General features: G+C 42.9%; 1 protein-coding gene across 1 annotated transcript in view; it reads right to left on the reverse strand.

The window, feature by feature from the left end:
• Caprin1 (cell cycle associated protein 1) overlaps positions 1-15,974 on the reverse strand; it is a 33,753-nt gene extending 17,779 nt beyond the window's left edge. The window contains exons 1-4 of the mRNA XM_051144258.1: positions 15,794-15,974; positions 15,075-15,284; positions 2,308-2,370; positions 2,108-2,194 (exon numbers count right to left, since the gene is read on the reverse strand). Of these exons, the coding sequence (XP_051000215.1) occupies positions 2,108-2,194; positions 2,308-2,370; positions 15,075-15,284 (360 nt within the window). The 5' untranslated portion in view covers positions 15,794-15,974. The remainder of the gene's footprint in view (positions 1-2,107; positions 2,195-2,307; positions 2,371-15,074; positions 15,285-15,793) is intronic.
• Between the last annotated feature and the right edge of the window lie 1,180 nt (positions 15,975-17,154).

Consider the following 17,154-nt stretch of genomic DNA (forward strand, 5'->3'; position numbering starts at 1 on the left):
AGAGGCTGGCTGAATAGCAGCCCCAGAGATCTACCTGTCTTTTCTTCCCCAGTGCTGAGATTACAAACAGGTGCCACTATGCCTTGCTTGTATACGAGTTCTTGGAATCTAACTCAGCTACCTCCCTGGCCCAAAGGTTTATTTTACAGTAATTTTGATGACATATCCAGCTCAGGTAGGTAAAGTGTGAGCAAGAAAAAAAAGATAGCTAATAAAGGATCAGAGTAAATTAACTGCATAGCATCTTAAAAAACAAAAAACTATACTTAGAAAGGGAAGAAGAGTGAGGGAGAAAGAATGGTTCATCAAGCTTAAAAGTTCTGACCTAAACCAAGTACAAATATTTTCCACTTGGTTACTATGGTTTCTGTATAATCCCACACCCTGTACTCATGTGCCAGTTGCTGAGGTCCAAGGGACACCACTCTGATGAACTGGTAGATGTTGCTACAAAAAAGGCTTGTGGAAATAGGACCCCACATTTGTTCTACTGTAAGACTGAGACCTTCAAAGAGATCTCTAGTCTATACCCAGAGTCAGAGAGAAGCGGAGTCCGATGTCGATGCAATGCACAGGAATTTTATTGAGCCGACACGTCAGGGGTCTGTCCCACTCTTTCAGGCTGCAGGCCTCCAAAAGCAGGAACAAGTGTTTTTATATATATATATCTCTTTTTGCAAAAGCAGAATTTAGCAGGCTAGCAGGGAGGGGTTAGTACATTTCATAGGCAGTGGAATATTTTTAGACACAGCTGGTTGTCCTTGGACCCTATACACATACTGAGACCTTGAGTCAACCTGGACTTTTTAATATCTTTACACATAAGCTATCCATCCTTGGGACAAGCTGGACTCCAAAAGGGGGCCAAGTAGCTTTCGCTTGTGTCCCAGACACTTAGCGATCAGTGATTTGATATTGGCACCTTGGTTCAATATTGATATTGCTTCCTGGACCCTCCACTACCCTCTTCTATCTTGTGAATACACAGTTCTAAGGAGGCCCACACCAAATGTCAATACCTTGGTCTTGGTCTTCCAGTGTCTCGATGAGACAATGAGCTTTTGTTCTCTATAGCCTGCCCCATCTTTGGTGTTCTACTGTAAGAACGGCCCACCCTGGGCTAACATGCTTGAATGCTTAGTCACCTCACTGTGTGAGAAGATTTACGAGGGCAGGTGTGGCCTTATTGAAGGAATCATAACTGAAGGTGGGCTTTGAGGTCTGAAAAGCCATAGCCAGGCCCAATTCTTTCCCTCACCCTTCCTCCCTCTTCCCACCCCTCATTTCTCTCTCTTCCCCCTCCCCATCCAACAGATCCAGATGGAGAACTCTAGAGATACTTTTCCAGCACCATGCCTGCCTGTGTACCGCCATGCTCCAGCCACAGTAATGGGCTAAACCCCTAAAACTTTTAGTAAGCCTCAATTAAATGCTTTAAGAGTTGCCTTGGCCAAGGTGTTTTTTCACAGCAACAGAACATTAAGCATGGTGGCACCTGCCTCTAATCTCAGCACTCAGGAGGCAGAGGCAGGCGGATCTCTGTGAGTGGTCTACAGGACAGCCAAGACTACACAGAGAACCTGTCTCAAAAACAAAAACAACGAACAGTAATTAAGATAGCCACAGAACAAACTAAGGCACTGGTTTAAAAATAATCTTTTCTTTTTGGGCAAATTATCAATCTTGTACTCAATTATAAGATGTAACAAGCCGGGCAGGCGGATCGCTGTGAGTTTGAGGCCAGCCTGTCTATGAAGCGAGTCCAGGACAGCCAAGGATAACACAGAGAGACCCTGCCTGGGGGGGGGGGGGGTGGGGGGGGGGGCGGCAATAAAAGCAAACAAAACAAAAAAAACACAAATGAAATGAATTTATTTCTCGTGTGTGTGTGAAGGAATATATGAAAATAAATTTTATAACAACTAAGATATTTCATATAATTATAATGTTTATCCTATTTTTAACTCAGAATTGGCAAATAGAAGGCATAATCAAATGCAGGCTCTACACCTTACATAGAATTCATTAACAACAGTGAAGGAACTAACCACAAACCATAAAGTTTCTACTAACTTCATTTTTAATATTTTACATATTTTTAACTTACATCTTGACTTAATGCCATGAAACTTCTCTGTAATTCCTTTGCAAACTCCAAATTATTTGTGACTTCCTGATACTTAGATACAGCATCCTAAAAAACAAAAACAAAAACAAAAATAGAACCCCCTTACGAGAAACACAACCACAAAATTTTCTTTTAAAAATAATGAGCATTGCGCCTTTATTAAGATGTAACATCTTTACCAGCTGATCTTGATTGAGCCTTTCCCCTTTGTTCATTCGTTCCTGGTAATCATCAAGTTTTCCCTACATAAAAGAAAAGAAATTACATTATCAGTTGAACCATGCCAAATGAGAAAACCTAATCAATATTTAAAGTCTACTTCTAATTTTGCCTTAATTTGCAGATATACTCCAGCTTAAGCAATATCATCTAGCTCAAGTTTTGTAACAGTAAACTAAGAAATAAATTTAAGCACTGACTACTGCAGAATCACAAATACTAGTATGTAAACAAATAAAATACTGTTTATATTCTATAGAGTACTCAAAAGCAGATGCCATCATGTACGCCAGGCATGAGTGAGGGTCAAGGTATCGTTAAGATACTTTTCTTTGCAACTGTATCACCAGTCATTTATAAAGCTAAATGCATCCGTGCTTCTGTCTATCCTCCCATCCTTCAAAGTACTCATGTAAATAGATGGCAAAAAGTCTATTTTCCTAATGAACTCACTAGTTTTCCCCATTTACCTTAAACAACATGAAGCTGCCATTTCACCGATAGCTCATGCACTGTAACCACTTTGCTACTTTTATGCAATTGAGCAGTTTCAAGAACCATGTGGCTTGATATCAAACTCAGCCAGGCACAGTAGCACACACCTTTAATCCCAGCATGTGGGAGGCAGGTAACGAGCCTGAGACCAGCCTGGTCTACAAACTGAGTTCAACGACAGTCACAGTCAGAGATTTGGGGGAGGGGGGCCTCAAAAGGCTTCCCAGGCTATTATTATTAAAAATGACTACAAATCTCTCTGAGAAGATACTCAAATAGCGAAACAGTGTCAAGAACTCAATCATTACTGTTAAGAGCTAGAGGAGTGAAATTTAACTTAAAGGAAAAATACTTCAAATAATTCTATTACATTACAGTCCCTAGACAATAAAGATAAGAAACAAAGTACAAAGCAAAGTTTGAGTAAAGGATAGTAAGAACATCAGAAACCAGGTGCCAATTCAATAAGGTTTTTAAAAGTCAAACCCCCCATTTTCCTCGGTCCACCCTTCTAACTTAACTTTAAAAGCCCATAACAATTACTTATATAGGAAGTGACTAAAGGGAGACAGAAGACAAGCATGAGACTATAAATAGCTAATAAAAATAACTTTTAAATCATTCCACAATATAAGCCTTCATACTGGCTAAAATCATTAATTTGGTTATCATCTGGGAAGCCTAACACCAGGTGCAAGCAAAACACATACTAAATTACCTCAGAACACCCTTGTGGTCAACTGTCTCTGGCCTGCCCACCCTTTTTATTCTGTGCTGCTGGGGGTTGAACCCAGGGGCTTTTGTACATGACAAATTCCACTCTTAAGTTATTGGCCTCAGCCTCAGTTCATTCCCTTTTAAGAAAAAGGAAACTTAGTACATAATGTATCACTATATTATCTTAATTCAGAAACACAGAAGATAATGAAACATCAGGCACAGTATACAATAAAAGTTCTGAACTGGGGTGGAGGGGGTCAACACTGGCAATTTCTTTTTCAGTTACACATTTTTTTTCATTTTTACTTATATTTTACATACAAGTGTGTATTCAGAGCCCACAAAGGGCAGTAGAAGGCATCAATCCCTTGGGGCTGAAGTTACAGACAGTTGTATGCCTCATCTGAGTGCTTGGAAACGAACTATTTATTAACATGGATGTAGGTGCTCAAACCACTTTAACTTGACAAGACAACATTTTTAAAGAGAGAAGGATTGCTGCAACAAGAAATGCATTCACTGTGAGGGAAGAGGTGCAGGAGCCATAGACAATCTCAAGAACCTTCATCAGAATTGCAAAAATCAGACCAGTTCTTTGGTCACAAGTTCCTCCAAAGCACGCACGCACGCGCCGGGCATGGTGGCACACGACTTTAATCCCAGCACTCAGGGAGGCAGAGGCAGGTGGATCATTGAGTTCGAGGCCAGCCTGGTCTACAAAGTGAGTCCAGGACAGTCAAGGCTACACAGAGAGACCCTGTCTCAAAAAACAAACAAGTAAAACAAATAAAGCCACTGTAATAGTTTCTTTGTAGCACTTTCTAACACTTTCTACATTTAGATATAAAACTACCCCAGATACTAGTTGTTTTATCAGCATATATAACACAGGATCACTGCAAAGACAAACCATGGAAAGATGAAAAAAAAGGAACTCTGTTCACTATCACAATCAAAGCTCTACAAAGCAAGATTGCTGTTCTAAGTCAGTAGTTCCTGAAGAGCAACATCAGCTAGGGAAACTTAAAAATACAAAATCTTGGCACCGCCCTACACCTAATAAACCAGAAGACTATGATGGGGTCCAGCAATCTGCATTTTATCATGCTCTGTGATTCGTGCAGGGCTAAATTTGAGACCCATATAGGTCAAACACATAGGAGTTCCCTTCAATATGAGTAGAGCCTGGAAATTTGAATTTATTCTGAATAAAATACGGATTTTTGTGAACTGAGAATAATCACAAGGCAGTCCAAACTTAGAAGTTGCTTAAAGGTTCACCTATGAACAATTTGAAAAACTTGATGGTTTGGTTTCTAGACCAATTTATAATCTAATCCAGTAACTACTGCAAAAAAATAAAAATACCCACTTACGATCTGAATACTTAAAATTTGCATCTGAAATTCTTCCCCCAAGGTACATGCCTTGGTCTCAATGCAGGAATGTTCTGAGAATGACTAGATGAGTATTATTAAGTAATCCTCATCTGTGGATTAATCTATGGACAGGTAATAAATATTAGGAGGTAGTAGATTCTAAGGAAGTGGGATCTGTCTGGTCCCCATTCCTTCCTCTTTTCTTCTTCCCAACTATCATGAGACAAGCAGCTTTGTTTCATGCACACGTTCCATGCCATGTTTCAACACACTGCAGCCAAATGAACACAGACTGCAACCTCAGCCAAAGTAAATCTTTTAAGTTGATTTTTTTCAGGTTATTTTATCATAGCTATGGAAAGCTAACTCACACTGAATAATCACCACCTGCTACTAAAAAGTAGTGCTTCTGTTAAACCTTGGTAATAAGCTGAAGTCCCAGAAGTTAAAAGTGGATTATGATTTATGATTTAATTCAGTAATTAATGTGAAAAACTTTAACTAGACAGAAAGCCTCAACAGAGTCTGTTCCTTTACACAATACAAATAGCTTGCCATGCTAGTAAAGTTAACCACTAAATAGCCTTTAGTGGTAAGGGAAGACGCAATTACTTAGCTGCTCAACACCACCACTCACATTATCTCAAAAACAGACTAGAAATGACACTACCTTAAATGTTTTTGCTCCACTGGGTGTGATGGTACACCCCTTTAGTGCCAGCACTGGGGAGGTAGAGGTAGGCAGATAGATCTCTGTGAGTTCCTGGCCTGCCTGGACTACAAACCAAGTCCAAGACAGCTAGAGCTGTCACACAGAGAAACCTGTCTCCACTCCCCAAATGTTTTTGCTCCCAGTTTTATTTCCAATTCAAATTAAGCTCAACCAGAAACCTATCCATTTGGTCTAAATTTCACATTTAGGAGAACTGGCTACACTAACAGGTCAAACATAAAACAAAGGGACAAAGATTAGAAAAATAAAGGACAGGAGACAGATATGCCCTCCTTACCATCACATCACAGAACAGGTAAGCCTTTCTTCTCCTGTGAAATGGAACTATACTCATAGCATAAAGTATAAAGCCTGCCCTATATTAACATTAATCTGTCCTTGATGCTTGAAACACCAATTGTGAAAGTCAAGTTAGCTTCTTTTCCTTTTTTTTTTTTTTTTTTTTTTTTTGTTTGTTTGTTTTTCGAGACAGGGTTTCTCTATGTTAGCCTTAGCTGTCCCTGACTTGCTTTGTAGACCAGCCTCGCCTGGAACTCACAGTGATCCACCTGCCTCTGCCTCCCGAGTGCTGGGATTACAGGCATGCGCTACCACACCCTTTTTCAACTTCTACATATCCTGAAATGTATTCAAAGTTTTCATAATACCACAAGGAAGGTAAATTCAGGGCATTTCCCAAAATAACACATCTTTGAAGAGAAGCCATGCAACAGAACCAGGGCTATAATCAGAAGTCAAACCTTAGTCTTGTGTTACAGAGAAATAACTATACCAAGTGCTATTCTGTCCCGTTCTAACACCAGTTCCTTTGTTCTTTCAAGAGTCAGCAGTACTATGTGAAATTCTAACTTAACTATCAGATAGCTACCTTATCAATAAGGCTCTGTTATCAATCATATTTCACCTAATTGTAAACTAAAAGGTTGCCGAATTCACTTCATTCACTTCTGCCTTTAATACTGTTGGTTTCTTTTTTCCAACCTGAGATTATGATAATGAGCTGCCATGTATCTAAAGCTTCTATCCTTCCCAAAAAGGTCTGTATCACCTTCAAAGCCCCTTTACTGACATAGGCTTTTAATATCAGCACAGCAGATGTGCCCCCAAACTTTACTATTACAGCCAACAACTTCCACTAAACAAACAATCATCTTTAACTTGTTTTCTTTTTTCCTTATGAGTGTTTGAATGTATGTATCGGCACCATATGCATATCTGCTGCCCAGTGAAGTCAGAAGAGCAAGCAGCTCAGATCCTCTGAACAGAGAGAACAGTAGCTACAAATAGTAAGCCGCCATTTGGGCACTGGAAATTGAACAGTTTGTTTGCAAGGGCAAAACATGTTCATAACTGCTGAGCCACCCCAAGAGTAAACATTTTTCAATTATGTACCTTAAAAGATATCAGAAGATGTGAGAAGCCTAAAGCACTGAAACTATTCAACTATTTTTTGTTACCCAGGAAAAAGCAGGTAACTCCTGGCAATTTTGTTTGTTTGTTTGTTTGTTTCTGGTTTCTTTTTTAACAAGGTTTCTCTGTGTAGCCTTGGCAGTCCTGGTCTTTCTGGCTCACCTCTGCCTCCCAGAGTGCTGGGATTACAGGCATGCGCCACCACGCCCGGCTCGTAACTCCTGTTCCTAATGAGACCCTAACCTGAAACATACTAAAGTGAAGCCTAAAATAAAAACAGCATCTACCTATATTTTATGTACCCAAGCCAAATAACGCCAACATTTTTAAAACCATAAATTTAGACACAGAAAGGTAAAGATTTCAACTCTGCACGAGTGACTTCTCCAGATATTTCAAGTTATTAATGCCTCATTATCCCCACTCATCATCTAGGGAAATACTACTTCTGATATCTAAACAATGGACAGCTACTTCCGTCACTCTCCACTGAGAATTAGTAGCTGGTAAAATTCATACAAGCAGCAAAAAGTGTCAGTTTTTCAGAGAATAGTGGAGAAAACACGTACAACTCAGAAGATCTGTAACAGTTCTCTTCAAATGCTGAAGGCCTGTTCGTGTAGCAATACTCTGCCCTAAACAAAAGAGTATTAAGAGTGTAAGAGGAAGGTATTTCTCGGTATTTATTAGACGTTATCTAATCTCATTCTAATTTTTTCAAACAGGTTAATATACAAAAGTTTCATTTCACAACTTAAAAAGATAATCCTGCAAAACTCTTACTCACTGTCCATGCAGGAATGGAAGCAACTGGCCCTGGTAAGAAAATGTATTGTCAACAAGTACCAATACCATCTACTTTCAATCACATTCTTACAAAATCTGAATCTTAGGACTAAATATAGTGTGCTTTTTCCTGATAAATCAGAAGTCCTGAGTTTGATCCTCAGTACACCACCTAAAATAACGTCAAAAGTTGAAAAAAAATGATTACAAAGTGGAGGAGGGGGGGTGGCACTAAAACTATTAGCTGCTTAACAAAGCTACTCAAAAAGATGAGTCTAGGAGCTGGGCATGGTGGCCCATGCCTTTAATCCCAGCACTCGGGAGGCAGAAGCAGGCGGATCTCTGTGAGTTCGAGGCCAGTCTGGTCTACAAAGTGAGTCCAGAACAGCCAAAGCTACACAGAGAAACCACGGCGGGGGGAGGAGGAGGGGGAATACTACAAGGAATGCACTGTCTAAAAATTTACAATGGTTCTAATGCCAGGAATTACCTTTGCCCTCCATACTAACTAAAGCTATTGACAAATCCTGCTTACAGTACCAGAACTGTTCTACTTGTCCACTTATCAATTCTTGCCCACCTGAAAAATAAAAATTCAAGCTCCCTTTAAGGGAGGGAGAGGAAAAAATAAAATTAAATTAAAAAAAAAAAAGAGCAAGTAAATAAGTTTTCCATTCATGGATTAATCCAGTTTAAGTGGATTTTTTTGTTTTTTAAGTTTTGGGGGTTTTTTTGTTTTATTTTGAGACAGGGTTTCTCTGTAGCCTTGGCTGTCTTGAACTCAACTTTGTAGACCAGGCCAGCCTCGAACTCAGTGATCCACCTGCCTCTGCCTCCCAAGTGCTGGGATTAAAGGCTTGCGCCCACACCCCCGGCATAAGTGGATTTTCCCTTCAATTTTAAGGTTTTTGTTGGTGGTGCTACAAATATTTCTAGGTAATGATTTCAGTCAAAGTATGAAATATTCCTATTTAGTACATGTTATATGTAAGGGAAGAACAGCAAAATGGCTTACTAAGGATCTTTACTTGCAATAAGATAAGCACCAACTTAACAGTATACAAAGTACAGCTGAGAGGCAGAGACAAGAGGAGCAACAGAGATCAGGGTCATTCTCCTACACTGCAAATTTGAGCTCAGCCCTGACTAGATTATATCATTTGCAAAGGTCTGGCAAGATGGCTAAGTCAGTAAAGGCGCATGCTATCAAGCCAGATGACTTGAGTTCAGTCATAGGAGCCACATACGGCATACATACATATAAACAAACTTCATTAAAATTTTTTGAAGTTTGATTTGATTACAAAAAATGTCACAAAAGCTGACATTGCTGTGTTTAGCACCCATACCTTGAGAACTTAAAAAACTCAGTAATGTTAACATTAATAAAGGTCTAACAAGTGCTGGGACTAAAGGCATGCACCCCCATTAACCAGCTAAGACAGTTCTCTTTGCACAGTAGGATTTTAGATAATTTTTCTCCTAGCCAAATATAAATTTAGTGATTGCTCAGTTAAGATGATGACAAATTATATACTGACCCCCCTCCACCCCCAAGGTAGGGTCTATGTTCCTCTGGCTGTCCTGAAACACACTATGTAGACCAGGAGGGCCCCTGCTTGACAAACTATGTTCTTTTTTTTAATGTGTCTGAGTGTTCTATTTGTTTGCAAGCATGCCTGCACAAGACATTCCCACTATAGTTTTGAGCTACCAAGTGGGTGCTAGGAATTGAACATAAAATCACTGGAAAAGCAGCCAGTATTAACTGGCAAGCCATCTCTCCAGCCTTAACAAATTATATCAGTTATTTGTATATAACACAAAATGTATTTTTTTCCCCTTTCTTTTCGTTTTTCAAGACAGGGTTTCCGTATAGCCTTGGCTATCCTGAACTTACCTTGTAGATCAGGATAGCCTGGAACTCACAGATATCATCTTGCCGCTGCATCCTGGAGTGCTGGGATTACAAGTGTGCACCACCTTGCCTGGCTCACAAAAATGTATTCTTATTCACATAAGTATCCTAATAAAATACTTTAGCCAAGTAATCTATCATTTACCCTATCATCACCACACTCATGACTCTACTCTCACCCAAGAAAAGCAGTTCACAACTTATTCTTTTTAAATAACACTGGGGGGTGGGGACAAGAGACTTGAGAACCAGCTACATTACACCATAATTTTCTCCCTTAAGGTGAATTCAAAACAAAGTAACCTTGTATAGTGGCACATTCCTTTAATCCCAGCACTCAGAAAGCAGGGGCAGGTGGGTCTGTGAGTTCCGGCCAGCCTGATCTAAATACCAAATTCCATGACAACCAGCGCCACATAGAGACCTATGTCAAAAAATAATAACCTTGCTCTCAAATTAGGTGTCACAGCTTTTTTCTGATTCAAGAATGCAAAACCAAATAACTTTAGCCTTTGCATCTTGCAAACCAATGAAGAAGCTAACTCATGCAAAATCTGTCAAAAAAAACCCCGCCTAGCCTTTAGTCACAGTACTCTAGAGGCAGAGGCAGGTGGACCTTTGTGAGCTCAAGGCCAGTATGGTCTGCAAAGAGAGTTCCAGAACAGCCAGGGCTAAACAGAGAAACCCTGGCTCAAAAAACAAACAAAAACTTGTATTAGCCCAAGAAAAAAATTTATCTATAGTTTAAAAGTTGAGTATCTTATCAAAGGACTTAACACAAATCCCGTAACAGTTGCATAAAAAATTCTAAAAGAATCACTGCAGGTCTAGAAAGGTTTTTTTGTTGCTATTGTTGGGTTTTTGTTTGGTTTGGTTTAGTTTTTGGAAACAGGGTTTCTCTGTGTAATCTTGGCTGTCCTGGAACTCTCTTTGTAGACCAGGCTGGCCTGGAACTCAGAGATCCACCTGCCTCTGCCTACAGAGTCCTGGGATTAAAGGCATGTGCCACCACAGCCTGGCTCTAGTCTCGCTGTTTGTAATGAACACCATTAACTACAAAGATATAAAGCACAGTTTTTTGCAGTGGTTCTCAACCTTCCTAATGCTGCAACCTGTTAATAATGTAGTTCCTCCTGTTATGGTGAATCCCAAACAGTTATTTTCATTGCTACTTCCTAACTATGATTTTGCTACTGTTATTAATTGTAAATTTATGTGTTTTCCAATGGTCTTAGGTGACCTGCCCCAAAAGGGGTCATGACCTACAGGTTGAGATCCACTGCTTTAAGGAATGACATAAAAATATACTTTTCCCTATCAGTTTGGACTTCAGATAAACTTTTTTAAAGCAAACAGAACACTGGCTAACTTTTCATATAGCAGAGTTGTCAGTCATTTTAAATGCCATCTATTAAAAACAACCTTTACTGGGCTGGAGAGATGACACAGTGGCTGAGAGCACCGACAGCTCTTCCAGAGGACTCGGGTTCAATTCCCAGCATCCCAATTCCAAGATCTTACACCTTCACACAGAAATACATGTAGGCTAAAAACACAAATGCACCCAAAATAAAAATAATTATTTTTTTTTTAATCCTTTATATCAAAACCAATTATGCTTTATGCTATCAAATGAGTATCTCTTAAAATTTAGATTTTTGTTTCCAGATATCTTGTATATAGCTAAGACCCTCTTTTGTGCTGAAGAAAAACTAGGTAACAGCCACGTGTGGTGGTACATACCTTTAATCCCAGCACTCAGGGAGGCAGAGGCAGGTGGATCTCTAAGATCGAGGCCATCCTGGTCTATAAAGCGAGTCCAGGCCAGCCAGGGCTACACAGAGAAACCCTCGGGTGTGGAGAAGACTACGTAATAAGTCTTTCAATTCAGTGTCATTTGTGCTTTGTGTAATTTCTGTTTTGGTTTGGTTTGGTTTCGGTTTTTTCAAAACAGGGTTTCTCTGTGTAGGCTTGGTTGTCCAGGACTCACTTTGTAGACCAGGCTGGCCTTGAACTCACAGCCAGCCACCTGACTCTGCCTCCGGAGCACTAGAATTAAAGGTGTACACCACCACACCCAGCTGCGTACTTTGTGTCATCTCTAAGTAAGGTTTTAATGTTTACATTCTCACTGCAGAGATAATTTTTCTCTAAAGGCAGAAATGAACAAATGAATGAAAACCTTTGTTTTCTTAAGTGAAATACAATATGTCAGACCTCTGCTGTGAGCAAATATATTATCTACTCATAACTTCTGTTAAGATAGCTTCTTGGGAGCCGGGCGTGGTGGCGCATGCCTTTAATCCCAGCACTCGGGAGGCAGAGGCAGGCGGATCGCTGTGAGTTCGAGGCCAGCCTGGTCTACAAAGTGAGTCCAGGACGGCCAAGGCTACACAGAGAAACCCTGTCTCGAAAACCAAAAAAAAAAAAAAAAAGATAGCTTCTTGGTCTAGCAGGATGCAGTACAAATAGGGAAGAATCAAATATAAGTTGCTAAATTGAAGCTTAGAAAATATAATGGTTACATTAGAGCTTCTAAAGAAGTATCAAATCTGATTCATAGGGCTGGAGAGATGGCTCAGAGGTTACGAGCACTCACTGCTCTCCCAAAGGTCCTGAGTTCAATTCCCAGCAACTACATGGTGGCTCACAACCATCTATGAGATCTTGTGCCCTGTGCAGGTATACATGTAGGCAGAAACCTGTACACATAATAAATAAATCTTTAAAACTGATTCATAGAGTAAATCCTATTTTAGGTAATACAAATGCTCAGTCCTACTGAAAACTTGTCATAGGACAAATCTAGTAATAGAAAAACAAAATAAAATGCAGACGTGCGCATATTAGTACAAAATCCAATGCCTTGTTACTCTTCCAACATTAAATGTAGCCATTAAGCCACAATATTAACAGGCTAGTAAGCGAGCAGTTCAGCCTGTGGTTTATAACTTCATCACTGAGAAGACAAAAAACATTTTCATGTAAATGTGTTGTGTTCTATCATAAGTCAATCCCTATAACAATAATTATATTACTCTTTCACTGCCCTTTTTTTCCCAGTTTTTGTGTTTTGTTTTGTTTTTTTCCAGTTTTTGGACTGGGTTTCTCTGTCCTGGAACATATTCTGTAAACCACGATGGCCTCAAGAGATCCACCTAAGGCCTGTTGAAGGTAGTCAGTGATGCCTCACGCCTTTGATCCCACACTCTGGAGGCAGAAGGCAGAGTCAGGCAGACCTGGAGTTCCAGGCCAGCCTGGTCTACAGGGCAAGTACCAGGACAGCCAAGGCTACACAAAGAAACTCTTGTCTGGAAAAACCAAAGAGATCCACTTGAGTGCTGGGACTAAAGGAATGGACCACATGGCCCAGGTGATAACATTCTCACCTATAGCTAGAGAGACAATTCAAATGTTATGATTCAAGACCACTTCATAAGGCTTATAACCTAGATTTTAGGGGGGGGGGGGGGGACAGGGTTTCTGTGTAGTCTTGGCTGCACTTTGTAGACCAGGCTGGCCTTGAACTCACAGCGATTCGCCTGCCTCTGCCTCCCAAAAGGCATGTGCCACCATGCCTGACTTATAACCTAGATTTCTATGTCTTGTTTTCAAACGCCCATAAGCACTACAATCTGTCAACTCACAAATACAATGACTACTACTCAGCATTATTCCTTCATGAACAGATTTGAAGATTTTTTTCAACTACCAACATCGATACATAAAATATATCACAAAAGTTCATGTTGGTTCCTATTAGAAGAAACTGACTTCCTAGAAATTCCAAAAATTAAACCATTTGGAGCATCAGACAAATACTTACTGCATTAGGAAAATTTAAAGCTACCCAAGTTAGACTCAGTTTCACACAGGGTAGAAAATACACAGAAAGCATCAGAAAATTCTGACATGTAATTCCGTATTTGAATGTAGCTTAAAATGTTTCACTGTTTTAATATATTTAATACAATTACTAAGAAAACACTTGTCCATAAAATTAGCAAAAAATCTTGGTATCTCAAATTAATGTATATTCTCAATTTCAAAACTCTAGAAAATTAAAGTAAAACTGCCAATCTTCCACCACTGAGACAGAAAAGCAGCAGAGGTGCTTTCAAAATTGAAAAATATGTCCTATACACCGCCAAGCATTAGTTACATTTTACTTAAGGTAAAGGCAAGTTAGCATATAGTCCCAGGTGTAATTACCTCCGTTTTTTTTTTTTTACTGTCCCTTTCCACTACTTTTCTTCAAGGTAGAAATTTACTACTACTGAGACCCTTCCTCCCAAGTGCGTTGTTACACAGTCCTGCACTGAAAGTATAGAACAAAAAGCCGATTTAAGTAAGTAACAGTGTGGCCCAGAATGGCTAAATATTAAAGCCAAAAATGGAGTGGGTGTGGCCCGATTTCTTTTTTGGTGGGGGGGGGAAGCTAGGCGGGGCCGTGGCTTGGTCTCTGCCCTCCCCCTATGCTTTCGCTTTGTGCTCACAATGCAGCTCCTGTACAGCGCTTCCCTCTCCCGCAGCCGCCGCCATGTTAGACACTCCATGTGCACAGAGACCCAGAGGCAGTCTCCAGTCTAATCTAGATCCACCCACTCAAAGGATCGCAATCGATGATGTCCCCCGGCCCTTTTAGAACGCTACAGCGGTAAAGATAATAAAAATAGTAATAATAATAAATGATAATAGCGATAAAGTAAAATCGCTGCAAAAGGGGAAAAAAAAAAACCACCTCGTGACTAGGCTGGGCGTGAGGTCCCGAGCACCCAGACAATCGAAACAAAGGGGAAAATGTAGGGAGCCCATCAGAAAGGGGCGGGGGTACTCAAGCAAAGGCCCGCTCCAATCAGGCCTGAGGGACTGTAAGCCGAGTTCAGGACTAGACACACACATCTTTCCACCGGCCTCGAGGCGAGGTAAGAGAGGCAAACGCCACTGTTTATTATAAGGAATGGGCCGCTCAACTCCACGAGGCGATCGGCCGACCCAGCACACTGTGTTTCTTCCCCATGGCTTCCGTCCGAGGTCCGGCCTCGGTTCCGGAGTGTATCCGGCTGTGGGCCCCACCACTTAGGCAACCCGCCACGGGAGTGGGGCGGGGGGGAGGCCCAGCACAGCGTGGTGCGAGTAACCGAGGCCTAGAGGCAGCGCCGCGTTAGGGTCAGGTGACAGGCACCTCCCCGAGGCGCCCGTTTTCTGGGCACGAAGCTCCATCCACCGCGGAGACAGGAGTAGGGTTGGAGCCATAAGCCCTCCCTCTCTGCTATCTCCTCGCACCTTTTTCTTCTCCAGGTTCCGAAGTTTCTTGTCGATCACCCCGAGAATCTGCTTCATGGCCTCGGTCTGGACCGCGCCGGTGCCGGTTGCCGGATGCTGGGAAGCCGGCGCAGCTGCCCCGGCCGCCGCCTCACTCCCGGAGGAGCCGGACGGCGGCGGCGGTCCCGACGACCTGCTGCCGCTTCCGCTGTGGCTGGTGGCCGAGGGCATCTTTAGACCGAAAAGAGAGGAGAAAAAAAAGCGGGAGGGAAGGACAAGAGCAGCGAGTCAGGAGACGGACGGGGCGAGACGCGGGACAAAACGCGCAGCGGGCGGGAGGCAGCGCGCGCGGTGGGGGGAGGGGGCGGCGCGCGCCCGCCGGCAGGAAGGGGCCGGCGGGCACGCGCGCGACCCGCCAGCGGGGCGCCGGACTCCCCGCCCCTCCCCCCCTTCCCTCCCGCCAGCCCCGAGGCACCGAGCTCGCGCCGGGGGCGGGGCATGACACGGCGGTCGCCAACCGCCAGGGCAACGGTCCCCATTGGGGCGGGCGGCACCCGTTGCCTTGCGAGAACGAGAGGGGCAGAGGTCGGGGTTAGGGGTGGAGAAGGGCAGTGGGAGTGACCGGGGTGGGGGTGGGGAGGGCTTGAGCGAGCCCCTCGGGCCGCTCCGAAGGTAAAAAGGACACTCGGGAGCAGCGGCCTTCTTCCCCTTCGGCGCCTTGGGTCCGGGATGGCGCTCACCGTGCGCGCGCGGATCCGCTGGACGTCTGGAGTGGGCAGCCGAGGGGGCAAGGGCAGCGCTGAGTTGCGAGCAAGAGACGTGCGCTCCGTGGGCGCAGACCGCTTCGCCCTGTCCCCGCTGCACGGAGCTGCTCCTAGTGGGACGAGAGCCGGCGCGGGAGGGACTTAGCCAGCCAGCGCTCGGAGACGAGGGGGGCGGGAGCAGTAGGGAACGGGGGCCTTCAAGCCGCTGGGGCTGCCCGACGTGAACGCCTGTCCGAAAAGGTCACCAGACCGCGTCCCCGCCCGGCCTGAACCTCTGCGTCAGGTTCCTGTCACTTTTCAGATCTGGACATTATCCCCCACAGGGGCAGCTACAGCAGTCCCTTCAGTTCTGAGTGAAATCTAAGCTGGGGTCCTTCAGGCGAAATCGCTTAACGTCCAAACGGGGACAATAAGTGTCAAGCCTCTGGCTCCCTAGCTAGGGACTGCCCCTAGTAGAGCCCTTATTTGGAGGGGGAGGGGGGATGGTGGGCAAAGGTTTCTGCACGTAAGGGGTGCATGGAGTGGGTGGTGCAGTCCCGGCTTCTAGAATTCCTTCTATATGCAGAGCAAGCAAGCTCACCCTAAAAGGTCTGAAAAAGACAACTTGCCACATAACAATTACCCAGTAGCCTAGGCATTCTCTATAGAATGCATGGAGAATGAGCATCCTTAATGGCTTTTTGACGCCCTAAAATACCCTAGTCATGTTAAAAACAAAAACAAAAAAAGCCCCCATCACCTACCCTGAGATAACAAGTAACCAATAGGCCTTATCATGAATTACTCAGCCTTTGTTTTAGATTTTACTCAAAACTTTAAAGACTGCTATTGGGGCGTGGGGGTTGGGGAGCGGGGGTTAGCCAAGAGAATTAGTTATTCCGTAATTATTCCAGGATAGGAGTGGGCAAAATGGGGGTGGATAAAGAGTAGAAAAAGGGAGAGTTTTAAAGAAATGTATGAGGAGAAAAATTTTCCGTGGAAAATTCAGCAAGATAATTTTATGTGAGAACAGTAAATGACCAATTTATAATTTAAATTCTATGAAAAGGTTATTTAGAAGAGGATTAAAATGAATAATGCTGGCCGGGCGTGGTGGCGCACACCTTTAATCCCAGCACTCGGGAGGCAGAGGCAGGCGGATCGCTGTGAGTTCGAGGCCAGCCTGGTCTACAAAGTGAGTCCAGGATGGCCAAGGCTACACAGAGAAACCCTGTCTCGGGAAAAAAAAAAAAATGGATAATGCTGGCTGGCACCGGTATATCTTGAGGGAGCCTGGAGAAGCAGCAGTAGCCTGTGGCCTTGAGATGTTCAGTTACCTGTTAAGTCTGTAGTCTGTA

Source organism: Acomys russatus, chromosome 4 (assembly GCF_903995435.1).
Source record: "Acomys russatus chromosome 4, mAcoRus1.1, whole genome shotgun sequence".
NCBI lineage: Eukaryota > Metazoa > Chordata > Mammalia > Rodentia > Muridae > Acomys > Acomys russatus.